The sequence below is a fragment of the Terrapene carolina genome, unplaced genomic scaffold (assembly GCF_002925995.2).
Source record: "Terrapene carolina triunguis isolate 2854851 unplaced genomic scaffold, T_m_triunguis-2.0 Scaffold66, whole genome shotgun sequence".
NCBI classification, from domain to species: Eukaryota; Metazoa; Chordata; order Testudines; family Emydidae; genus Terrapene; species Terrapene triunguis.
Window position 1 is genome coordinate 33,326,095 of NW_020664417.1, and position 12,766 is coordinate 33,338,860.

Genomic DNA, 12,766 nt, shown 5'->3' on the forward strand with positions numbered 1-12,766 from the left:
ATTGAGTTGCACCTACTTACACCAGTGATTAATATTGCTCTGACTGTAAATAACATTCACTTCTCTCTAATAACATTGTGGTGATCAATTCATAACAAACCAGACAAATCACATTATTTTGTCAGTATGATTTGGGTACATAATTTCTTCAAATGCTTCTAAAAATGGAGAGATATGCTGGTCTGACCTCCCTCATTCACACATATACAAAACAATGTTAACTTCCTCTTTTCTTGTGGTTTTAGACACTGAATTTTGCAATAAAGTCCAAAAGAATTCCTGCTGTTGTAATCTGAAAATGACTATCCAAATATACCAGACACTTATCCTTCCAGGGAAACACTTTACTATTCATATGTACCTGATGATACTCTGCCAGTCTTAAACTGATGTAATTAGACATGTTCAGCTTCGCATGGAAATCTTCTTGTGGTGAGATTATTGACAAAATCATCAATATGGAAAAGATCAATCAGGTCATCTAGTCCTCCCTGCTGCTACATCATTATATTTTTCTGAACTTCCCCTTGAAATGCATCTTATGGTATATGAATAATTTTTTTCTTTATAAACACACACATCCACCTGTGAATTCTGAAATTAAGTTTTGTTAGTTTTATTTGTAAACTTGTTATAAGTAATTTCTATTTAATTTTTGCATACACTTTCTGCTTAAGCTGTTTGCTAAGAAAATATTTATTAGGAATAGAAGCTTAACATAGTAAATCAATACTTAACATTTCCTGGACCACAAAGATAGACACAAAATATTTTACAAAAATTCTTTATGGAATTACACAAAACAAATGCACAGGGTTTGTCTGTTTTTACGCTGACTTAATCCCGAAAAACAAAAACCAACCCTACAAAGATCACAAGAAAGGCATGATAAACTGCATTTTTAATCATTGTTGCACTGTTGTGTAACAAGCCCTTGTTACAAAACATTAATTTAGTGTCTTTAAAAAGTCAATAGAAAATGTATTTAATCTAACAGAACTAGTAACAGCTGATATTTTAACTGACTTTACACCTTATGAATAGAGGTACTTTAGTCACAAAGTATGGAGAGTAGAGAGCTAGAAAAAAAAGGTTTTTTTTAAACCTTTAGTAGTCTTTTTTTTTTAAATATAAAATGCACTAATTTCCCAAAATAAGAATATTTTGACACATTAGAGTCAATTTATGCTGATGAAAGCTGATGACAGCTTCTTCCTAACTAAAGTTCATTTCACAAAACCTTAATATATTACATGAATATTCAAGTAAATTATTTAAAAATATTTAAAAAGCACAAGAATTGAATTGTACAGTGTTTCATACAGATGGTTAGCTTAGGAATGTTGTCATTTCCAGCTATATATATTTATAGATATTTATTTTTAAGACCATCATGACACTACCTGATATTGCAAGAAATCTTTATGGTTAATGTTTATTATTCTTCCATTTGTAATTTATAACATTAAAATTTCAGTTGCATTTTAATCAGAAGTTATGCCAACGATTTAATTAATCACCAGCTAGTATATTCCTTTCTGTGTGTTGCACAACATCACATCACACTGCTGGCCCCACTTTGTGAGATGCTGAACATCCTCAACTTCCATTGACTTTTATGGGAATTGATGGTGTTTAGTACCTTACAAGTGAGAGCAATGAAACCATTATAATTAAGCAACAGTAAAAAAGACAAGCTCAGCTGGATGCTGTCCCAGCTATATGCTGTGGGTTCACCAGCATCAAACCTCTCACAAAACCCATAAAGAGTAAAAGTAGTGTTCTCCTTGCAGGATTTCTTCTTTATACCTATCATCTGGAGTGATGTAAAAATGTTTTATTATTGACTCAAACACTGGGCACCTACTGTGTTGAGAGTGAGTCACTCACTAGTCTTGGTCAGTGGATTTTGGACTACAACAGAATTCTGGTTTACTTAATATCCCCTGCAATGGGCAAATTCCAGAGCAAAATAACCCACAACAGGAAATTGGAATTAAAAATACAAATCATGCACAGTTTACATTACTGTGAGACTTCAGTAATACATGCAAGACAATGAAAAAGTCAGAATGTATCAAAGTAGCAACAGTTAAAAATTTAGCAAAGTTTTCACAGTGTCTCTTTACAGCCTTTTACTTTAACACAAGTGCATCACTTACCATCACTATTGCTCAAACATTTTAAAATGTCTCCTGGCCATGCAGATCACTTTGAAAAACAAACAAACCCAAAGCAAATTATATTTCTTAGGCATTTTTATCCATTGAATACAACTTGAATTTTACTCAAATTTTCAACCCTAGGAAATAAGTTGCTTTTAGCAAACTAGAAGTGTTTCCCAAATATAATTTGTTCTACTGTTGAGCTTTAACATTCGTTTTATCTCAGTTACATCCTGAGAGTACTAAATGCCCAAAGAACTAGCCAAATATGCAAAGTTAAACTTTGTTCAGGTATCCAAATTCTTGGACAAACAGAACCTACAGGGAATTTCTTATTGGCATCCTCTCAATTTCTTCCTTCCCATCCTTCAGATTGTTGAGGTTTATTCAGTTGCACTGTTATGCCTTTGCCTTCCAGAAATGTTACACTGCTTGGGCAGTTATTAAGGAATAGAATTAGACTCAAGAACAACTGATATATTCTGTCCTAAGTAAAAAAACACACAATTCCATTTTTTTCCCAGTTTGCAATTTCAGTTTGATACCACAACTCAACATTAACCCATAAAACAAAGACTAATTCCACTGTCATACACAGTAGGGAAAAAAGTCAGGAGGAAAAATGGGAGGCTCTATGTCAGAGATAATCACTCACTCATAAGGAGAGAATCCAGCTTCCCCTTAGCTACCATTTCATAAATTAATAATTTGTTAAAATCATAATCACAAGAATTGAGCTATTACACAAAATTCAAGTTTTAAAGAAAGAATAAATTAGTTACAGCCTTGTAAACAATGGTTCATTTGTGTAACATTTTTGAAGAAAAAAAGAGTTCCCCTGTATAATAAATGAGACAGTACAAGGCACACATTACACTTAAGAATCCAAAGTGATAAAAATAGCAGATGCCTTCATCATCTTTGTTCGCTTGCAATTGTGCTATAGAACACTGGAGAAATATATAGAATTTTGTTTATATTACAGTCATTTGAAAGTCTTCCATGACTGCTCTCTTTTTGCTAATATATTTGTGCTATTTTATAGTGTAGTGTGATTTGCATCTGTTGAAAAGGATCTTCTCAGATGTTTTCTACAAAGCTGCCAGGGAAAAGGCCAGTTTTTCCATTTCGTTGCAGTGTGCCTTTGAACCAGCCATCCTCACGTTTTTTGTGTACAAAAACAATGTCCCCTTCCTTAAGTTCAAGTTCTGCTTCACTCTGAGGAGGATAGGAGACCACAACCCTGTATCTGTACAATAAAAAAGCATTTTAGTTTAGGATTTTTTACAAAATATTGCACTGTTTACAAAAAAGTTCCTATACATGTTACAACTTATCAGAACAGGAAGCTTCCTGGAACTACACCTCTACCCCGATATAACGCAACATGATATAACATGAATTCAGATATAACACGGTAAAGCAGCGCTCCGGGGAAGAGGGGGGGGGCTGCACACTCCAGTGGATCAAAGCAAGTTCGATATAACGTGGTTTCACCTATAACGCGGTAAGATTTTTTGGCTCCTGAGGACAGCGTTATATCGGGGTAGAGGTGTAGTTACAGAGCTCATAAGAACTGAAAAATAAACGTATCCTGGACAGAAAATAACAGAATGTTAACATAAGGAATCCAAGTCAAATGTACATAAAATACCTCTTATGGTCTTTCATTAAGATCCCTGTAAAAATATATAAGAGGGTTATGACAGGCAATGGGAAAGAAATGTAAACACATTTTTGGATATATATGTGCTGTCTTCTTCCAGCTACAGTTACTTAACAATAATCAGACTTAAAAATTGCACAGCAGTAACTGTACTTCATTTCCCAATTGCATGATCATGTTGTGACATATTTTAAAAGAGTAACTAACAAGACATGTACTTGCTTGCATGTTTATTATTTTTGTCTTTCTAGATGATAAGATCTTCAGAGTAAGAAGCATGCTACCTTATTTGTTTAGACAGAGCCTAGCATGTTTTGGGGCTACTGTAACACAAATAATAAATAATTACTGTACATAACGTGTAGATCAGCATTTTCCTCTGGCCTATGGACTGTTGAAGATAAACATTTTCTTCAAATACCATAAGAAAAAGCTCTAATTATCTCACTGTAATATAAAATTAATACTCTTACACTCACAAGTTACATACCAAATTAAAAACATTTCCTAAAACTCACTTTCTCCCAAATCTGTTTAAAGCACATATAGGACCATTCAGCCATCTTGGGCTATGTCTATACTATACATCACTGATAGCGGCGTGTAACATATGTAAGGTGACCATATTTCCTACAATAAAAATGGGACACCCCCTCCCCTAGGGCTGAGCATCCGAGCCCTGTGCTGCCTGCAGCGGGGCTGCCCGCTCCCAAGCTCCATGACACCCGTGGCTAGGGCTGGACGTATGGGCACCCTAAGCATACTTGTAGCTACATGCTGCAGTGAAAGGCAGGGTGCATCCACATTGCAGAGTGTAGCTACATAAGTCAGTGAAAGACTCTGGCAGAGAGCAGACAGCAGGGGAGGGCTCCCGCAGGGTGGCGGGGGGGAGGCAGCAGGACACTACACTGCTAAAAACAGCAATGTAGACAAGGAGGTACAGATTGGGCAAGTAGAGAATCATGCAGGGTATGTTATCAGGTACTTACCCACATCCTTCTTACTCTACTTGCCTAAGCTGTGCCTTGTGGTCTACACTGTTATTTATACCTGTCTCAAAGGGGACTACGTGTGTATGTACGTTACACACTGCTGAAAGAAGTATGCAGTGTAGACATACCCTTACAGTAGTTCCAGTTCAAAAAGGCCTACAATTTAGATCTGTTACAACTTTGCAGACAGATGTGCTTCTAATCTCTGTCAGTTTCACAGGACTGTTTTGTACTCCAACCCTATCTATACAATTCATGTCCTCATGTTAAAGTCAGATACAACTATAGCCCATCACTGAATGCAGAACTCTCAATCTTCCAGTTTAAAAATAGCTAAGTGCACTACTAGGCCATATGTTTGGCAAAAAGCATCTGGAATTTCCAGCAAAAATAAATAGAATTTGCAACCATAAAGACTATTAAATAGAAATACAATAATATGTTAAAGTTCTGACAAACAGAAAATGCCAAAATATTCAGAGTAAAGATGAAATGCCTGCAACAACCCACCTTGTTATGTTTAATAGCCACAGCATAAGGACTAATTTGACAAGCAATACACTATATGCTACATCACTGTAAGAGAGAGACTCATGTTACCTGTATGCTATTTGTCTGAGTATATTTTATTCTTTTTTTAAAAAAGCTAAACAAAAAAGAAAAACCATTGAAGGAGCTTTATTATATATAAACTAAATATATGGATACAGTCAAAATATTCAGGGACATGTACCAGCACAGTAGACATTTTTTAAAGTCTTTTGGCAAAGTTTTACTGCTTTAAATAAAAACTTGTATGTGGTGAAGATCATATTAGGAATTAATCACTTGTCAAATTTTATTTAAATACTGATTTAATAAATCAAAGCTATCTTTGAGTTATAGCAACCCAAAATGGTTCTGTTAGAACACTGCAGATTTATTGTATTAGTACTTGGATTATATAAAATTTGCCAAACCAATTTTGTGGTACAGTTTGGGAAAACAATTGCTTTGGATGCGACCACATATGCCATATTTGTAACTGGAGCACATTTTCATTGTTAAGTTATAACCCGCTGGCAAAACAGGCTTAAAATAGAAACTCTAACAAAGTTTTAACTAGAGCAAGATTACAAGGTGCAGCTAAGAGAAAGTTTCAGGGTGGATAAAAATCAATACTTTAAAAAAAATAAAAATAAAAATAAATCATATTTTTTTAAAATTTAAATCGGATTTTTTTGATAAAATGCTTTTTGAGGAAAAAGCCTATCTAAAGATAGTTTTAATTAAGATACATTATACCTCAAAGATATCTCATCATGGGATAGGGATTATAAATTCTAATTCTATAGTATGAGACAATATATTCATGTAATGCGTAAGAAAATTTTTATAAATGAGTTCCAATAGTTCATGGATTAGGGACCCAATCTCATGGAGTTCCAGGGGATTCTGTATAGATTATTTAGGTTAATCTTTCTATCTACCCAATGGGACTCAGTGCTCAGTCTAGAAGATACCATCAGAGATGCTTAGTTTTGCAGTTCTCAAACTGTGGATTTGTGTCTCCAGAGATAACAGCAAAATGTTTTTAAACAAATAAATGAGGTGAGAAATAACAGACCTCAACGCTATCGTCCTGCTGCAAATTTGTGTACACAGAATCAATCCCTTACCTCTCCCTAAAAGTGCAAAGTTTCAAAAAGTTCAATGAATAGAAGATCGTTGGGGGCGGAATAGATCTGGACAAGGAGAAGAAGTCTGGACCCAAATGTGAGAAGGGAGGGACAGGCAGTAGAAACAAAAGTGAAACTGTTTGAGCAGCATATTCCAGAAGTCTTGAGGTCTTTCTGAGTGTAGCCTTCATTGATTTGAGATCTACCATACCATTCTCTCACTAGAAGGGAAAACATATAATGGCAGCAGGCTGTAAAAGAGACCTAGTTTGGGAATATTTTAATGAAGTTCCTCTACCTGTGGGTAAGACAGGCATGCGTGCAAAATGCAAACAGTGCAACAAAGAAATGCAAGGCCTGGGTGCCCAACTGAAACTACATCCTGAGAAGTGTTCCTTCTCAGGAGGAAGCTGCGTTGAAGATGATGAAAAGAATATGTAGGATCTTCAGGCTGGTAAACTTTTTTGTTTCATACTTCTTTCTTAAGGACTGCCTGTCTTCCTTCTGGACTATTCTTGAATTCTCATGTTTGAGCAAAAAATATAGTAGTTACTCTATGGTACTATCATTTTAGATGCAGTTGTGATAAAAAATAAATAGCGGAAATAGGCAGATCTTCCTTTTACAATTTCACCTTTTAAGTAGTACTGAGCGTCAGTGAATGCAACGAGTAATACTAAATGAGCAGTATGGTAATAATAATTAAATAACTGCATTGACTTATTTTGTTTAGGAGAATCCATCCACAACATACAGGATTCTGAAGACTATCCACCTTCAAGAGCACCATCATTTTCTATAGTTTCAGAGTTATCTGCCAATAATAATGTTTCAATCACGTCTTGTATATCACATAGCCACAGTATATCACCTGTAGCAAAAAGAAAAAAAAAATCTCCATCATCCAGAAACAACTATAGATAACTTTGTGATAAGAACCAGCAGATTACAAAAAGAGGTAATTGATGACAAAATTGCCCAGTTTGTTTATGCAACAAACTCTCCTTTCCGTATGATGGAGAACTCACACTTCATTAACATGGTTCAGTCATTAAGACCAGGATACAGTTCACCCAACAGAGCAGATGTTGCAGGCAAATTGCTGGATGAAGCGTATGAAAGAGAAATTGAGCAGTGTGCAAAAGGTCTAGAGGGTGAAATTGTTAACCTGAGTCTTGATGGGTGAAACAATGTCCACAATGATCCTGTTATATGTGCTTGTGTGACAACAGAAGAAGGGAATGTCTCCCTTACGGAAACAATTGATATATCAGGAAATGCACACACAGCAGAATACTTACAAGTAGCAGCAGTAAAAGCTATAACAACTGTGAAAAAAAATTCAAATGTCTAATACCCAGCTTGGTCACATACAATGCTGCAAATGTATCCAAGATGAGAAGAATTTATTTAGAAGATAGTGAAGAGAGTCCTAAGCTAATAACATACGGTTGCAGTGCTCATTTGATGCATCTCCTAGCCAAAGAATTCAGTGTTCCAGAAATAAAGGTTAATGTTGTTGAAATTGCAAAATACTTCTGTAACAACCACTTAGTAGCAGCTGCTCTGCAAAAAGTGGGCAGAACCAAGCTAACTTTCCCACAAGACGTGCGATGGAATTCAGTAGTGGACTGTTTTGAGTACTATATCTAGAACTGGCCTAATCTGATGACAGTTTGTGAACAAAATTGTGAAAAAACAGATGGCACTGTCACAGCCAAAGTTCTCAACATTGGCTTTAAGAAAAATGTTGAACACATGCTGAATACCCTGAAGCCTATTTCTGTAGCCTTGAACAAAATGCAGGGAAACAGATGTTTTATTGCTGACGCTGTTGAAATCTGGAAGGAACTGAGTGAGATCTTAAAAAGAGAAATATGCAATGATAGAGTTAAATTACAAGCATTAAAAAAACGAAGGGGACAAGCACTATCTCCAGCTCATTTTCTTGCAAATATTCTCAATATTCGGTACCAGGGTCAAACCTTAACTGCTGAAGAAGAGGAGTTGGCTATGATATGGACATCCAGCAATCATCCCTCCATAATGTCAACTATAATAAACTTCAGAGCTAAGGGTGAACCATTCAAGAAATATATGTTTGCTGATGATATTTTAAAGAAAGTCACACCAGTGAACTGGTGGAAGTCACTTAAGCACTTGGATTCAGAGACAGTTGAAGTGATAATCTCACTTTTAACAGCAGTAGCTTCTTCTGCCGGTGTAGAAAGAATATTTTCTTCCTTTGGACTAATTCATTCCAAATTGAGAAATCGTTTGGGACCTGAAAAAGCAGGAAAGCTTGTTTTTCTTTTCCAGATTATGAACAAACAGGAAAATGAAGGTGAAGACAATTGAGTTAGCTGCAGAAGCTAATATTTTAAGTTTCTCATGTTGACCTGCCTGATATAGTTGATTTAATTTTTGTGTTTTTTTAAATATTTAACTATTTTAGTTAAAAACAATTTTAACAAAAACAAACCTGATTTTAAAAAATTTGAATGTTTAACTAAATTCAAAAATTCATATGCTTGTTTTGTTAAAATATTATATGTTTGTTGTTGAAGAAAAAAACCCAGAATACATAACGTTGTTGTTTTAGTTAAATAAAACAATTTAAATATCTGTCTCGTGATGTTCTCCTCCTAATACAGCATGGCAAGAAAATCCTCCAAATATTAATGATTAACCTGTTGAATTGGAGATAGTTCACCATGCAATGATTTCATAAATATCTGCTTCAATTACCTTTGGTAAATGAAATAACCAAACAATCATTCATTTTATGATATAGCTGTAAAACTAATCTGAAAAGTTTTCAAAATAAATCACTTTAAAAATGTACAGTGTGTACCTTCTAAAAATGAAACCTACATCTATCTCTGAGTTTTGAAGAATATGTATTAACGTTATAACAACCAACAAGAATGAACTTTTATGTAGAAATCCATGATTAAATTGAGTCTTCCTGACTAGTGATTTAAATCCACCCTGGAAAGTTTCATAAAGAAAAGTATTCAGTCAGGCTAAAAAGTACCACAGGTTTAAGCATTACCTTTCACTTCTGTCAACTTGGGTTCAAATCATGGCTTATGATACTGTGACCCAGGAACCTCTTGCTGCCAACTGGCAGAGAGCACAGGGATGCGTAAAGTTTTACTGGGATCCCCTGGTTTTGATATATGCATAATAATTCACTAAAGGGTGGCATGTGAGGTCTTTACTGAGAGCTAGTAGCCCACTAGTCATGATAATAATTGCAAAATGTATGTAGAGATAATATTTAAGCAATTGTGTCTATATTGAAAACATGTTCTTAAGGCAGGTAATCAGATTATCTCCCTGTATGGTCATTGTGTATTGTCCCCCAGTGCATGGCCCTACTTGCATTCTGAGACAGATGCTGATTAAGAGATTGCAAAATCTATAAGAAAGGAATATACAGGAAAAAACAACCTACAGGGGGCATCCTGCTTCTGAACAACAACAATGGATTGTTTGGAAATATATGTAGTGCAAACAGGAACCCTGGATTAGGGCTGTCGATTAATCACAGTTAACTCATGCGATTAAATAAAAAAAATTAATCGTGATTACTCACAATTTTAATCGCACTGTTAAACAACAGAATACCAATTAAAATTTATTAAATATTTTGGATGTTTTTCTACATTTTCATATATATTGTATTCTGTGTTGTAATTGAAATCAAAGTGTATATTATTCTTGATTACATATATTTGCACTGTAAAAGACAAACGAAAGAAATAGTATTTTTCAATTCACCGCATACAAGTACTGTAGTGCAATCTCTGTGTGGTGAAAGTGCAATTTACAAATGTAGATTTTTTTTGTTACATTTACCGGAGATAATGCTGCCCTCTTCTTATTTACAACGTCACCAGAATGTGAGAACAGGCATTTGCATGGCACTTTTGTAGCCGGCATTGCAAAGTATTTATGTGCCAGATATGCTAAACATTCATATGCCCCTTCATGCTTCAGCCACCATTCCAGAGAACATGCTTCCATGCTGATGATGCTTGTTAAAAAAATTATGCATTATAAATTTGTGACTGAACTCCTTGGGGGGAGAATTGTATGTGCCCTGCTCTGTTTTACCCACATTCTACCATATATTGTATGTTATAGCAGTCTTGGATAATGACCCACCACATGTTGTTCATTTTAAGAACACATTCACTGCAGATTTGACAAAATGCAAAGAAGGTACTAATCTGAGATAGCTACAGCACTCGACCCAAGGTTTAAGAATCTGAAGTGCCTTCCAAAATCTCAGAGTGACGAGGTGTGGAGCATGCTTTCAAAAGTATTAAAAGAGCAACACTACGATGAGGAAACTACTGAACCTGAACCACCAAAAAAGAAAAATCAACCTGTGCAAGTACTTGTAATCAAAAATAAAGTGAGCACTGTACACTTTGTATTCTGTGTTGTCATTGAAATGAATATATTTGAAAATGTAGAAAACATCCAAAAATATTTAAATAAATGGTATTCTATTATTAACAGTGCGATTAATCGCAATTCATTTTTTTAATCATGCGATTAATCGTGATTAATTTTTTTAATCGCTTGACAGACCTACCCTGGATCTTTCACCAAGGAGGCAAGCTGAGAATGTGACTTTTCCCCATGAACAGAAGATCACAGCCAAGCCTGGCTCTAAAATGCTGGGAAGACTTTGGGTGTGCATTGCTCTATAAGACAAGAAAGTACCTAGTTAAGTAACTCTAGGTTCTAGAATGTGTGTTATGATTCTATTTTATATGTAATAATTTTTTCCAATACATCTACATGTCATCACTTGAATCTCTATACCTTGTTAAATAAACTTTTATTTGTTTTCACCATAAATGTATCTAAGTGTTGTGTGTTAAACAGACTGTGGTGTGAGGTGTAACTGGTATGCTGGGGTGGATTGCTTCTTGGAAGCAGCAAATCTGTAACTACTATAAGGCTTATAGTCGACACCCCTCAGCGACAGTTATACCAACCTAACTCCTGGTATAGACAGTGCTATATTGCTGGGAGGGCTTTTCCCATTCACTAGAATCATAGAATATCAGGGTTGGAAGGGACTTCAGGAGGTCATCTAGGCCAATCCCCAGACATATTTTTGCCGCAGACCCCTAAATGGCCCCCTCAAGGATTGAACTCACAACCCTGGGTTTAGCAGGCCAATGCTCAAACCCCTGAGCTATCTCTCCCCCCATAAAAAGGTTATGTCAGGAGTGGGATTTGACATAGCTACCACCTCTTGGGGACGTGGAATTATCTATGCCAACAGGAGAAGCCTTCCTGTTGATTTATGTAGCATCTACAACCTTTTAAGTGTAGACAAGCCATGAGTGTCAACAGGGGCGGGACACTCCGGGGAGACACTCAGAAGGCTCAGGGGTTGGAATGTGTCTATCGCTAATCTGTAGAGAGATAGCCGGGCCTGCGTAGGCCTAGAGGGGTGGGCTTGTGTTGCCAGTGGCCAGTGAAGCTGGGGAGCTGATCCTCACCAGGAAGTCAAGGATTCCTCACGCTAAGGGCAGGTGGTAGTGAGGTGCTTCACAACCCTGGGTACTCCTAGGAAGCATCACAGACATAACAAGAGAACATTTGTTTATGGACACATTTCCACTAGGGAAAATGATAACCTGTAAGCTACTTGGCACGAACGGCAGGCTCTGTTCAAGTTAAATATTTAATCGTCTATGAAATATTTGTTAATTTTTAAGACTTCTTGATGTCCAACTACACTGTGTCAGCTGGTTCACCCCATCAGTTCGTTGTCAATTCCTTGAAGAAATTAATTACATTTGTTAAAAGTGATCTCCCCTTTGGAAAAGTATGTCTACTTTAATGACAACCCTTCCAAGTGTTGTCCTAATGCCTGTCCCTGTTCAATAACTCTAAAATCTTTCCCAGTTTGAAAGCCAGAGTTACAGGTCTGTGGTACCCTGGGTCTCCACTGGTCCCTTTTTAAATTATGGCTGTTATATTAGTTTGCTTCCAGCCTGTGAATATCTCTTCTGTTGTGAATGAAGGGTCTGATGTGTTTTAATTCATTCTCTACTATCATTAGAATTTTGGAATATGAGGAATCTGGTCCTGGGACCTGACTTAATTTGCCCTTTAAACACTGTCCCCTGCTTCCCTTCCCAACCTGTTTCTTTGTTACATTTCCTTTCCTTCTTTTTTTTTTTTTTTCCCCCTTAGGGAAATTTATCTGTTTCTGGAATGTCTTCATCATTCTCTTAATCAGTCAATGAT

The 12,766-nt window shown here is 36.0% G+C and overlaps 1 protein-coding gene across 1 annotated transcript in view; it reads right to left on the minus strand.

Annotated features, from left to right (window-relative positions):
* Positions 1-646: 646 nt before the first annotated feature.
* Positions 647-12,766, minus strand: part of SH3RF1 (SH3 domain containing ring finger 1) — a 174,163-nt gene continuing 162,043 nt past the window's right edge. The window contains exon 12 of the mRNA XM_024194896.1: positions 647-3,414. Coding sequence (XP_024050664.1) covers positions 3,246-3,414 — 169 coding nt within the window. The 3' untranslated portion in view covers positions 647-3,245. The remainder of the gene's footprint in view (positions 3,415-12,766) is intronic.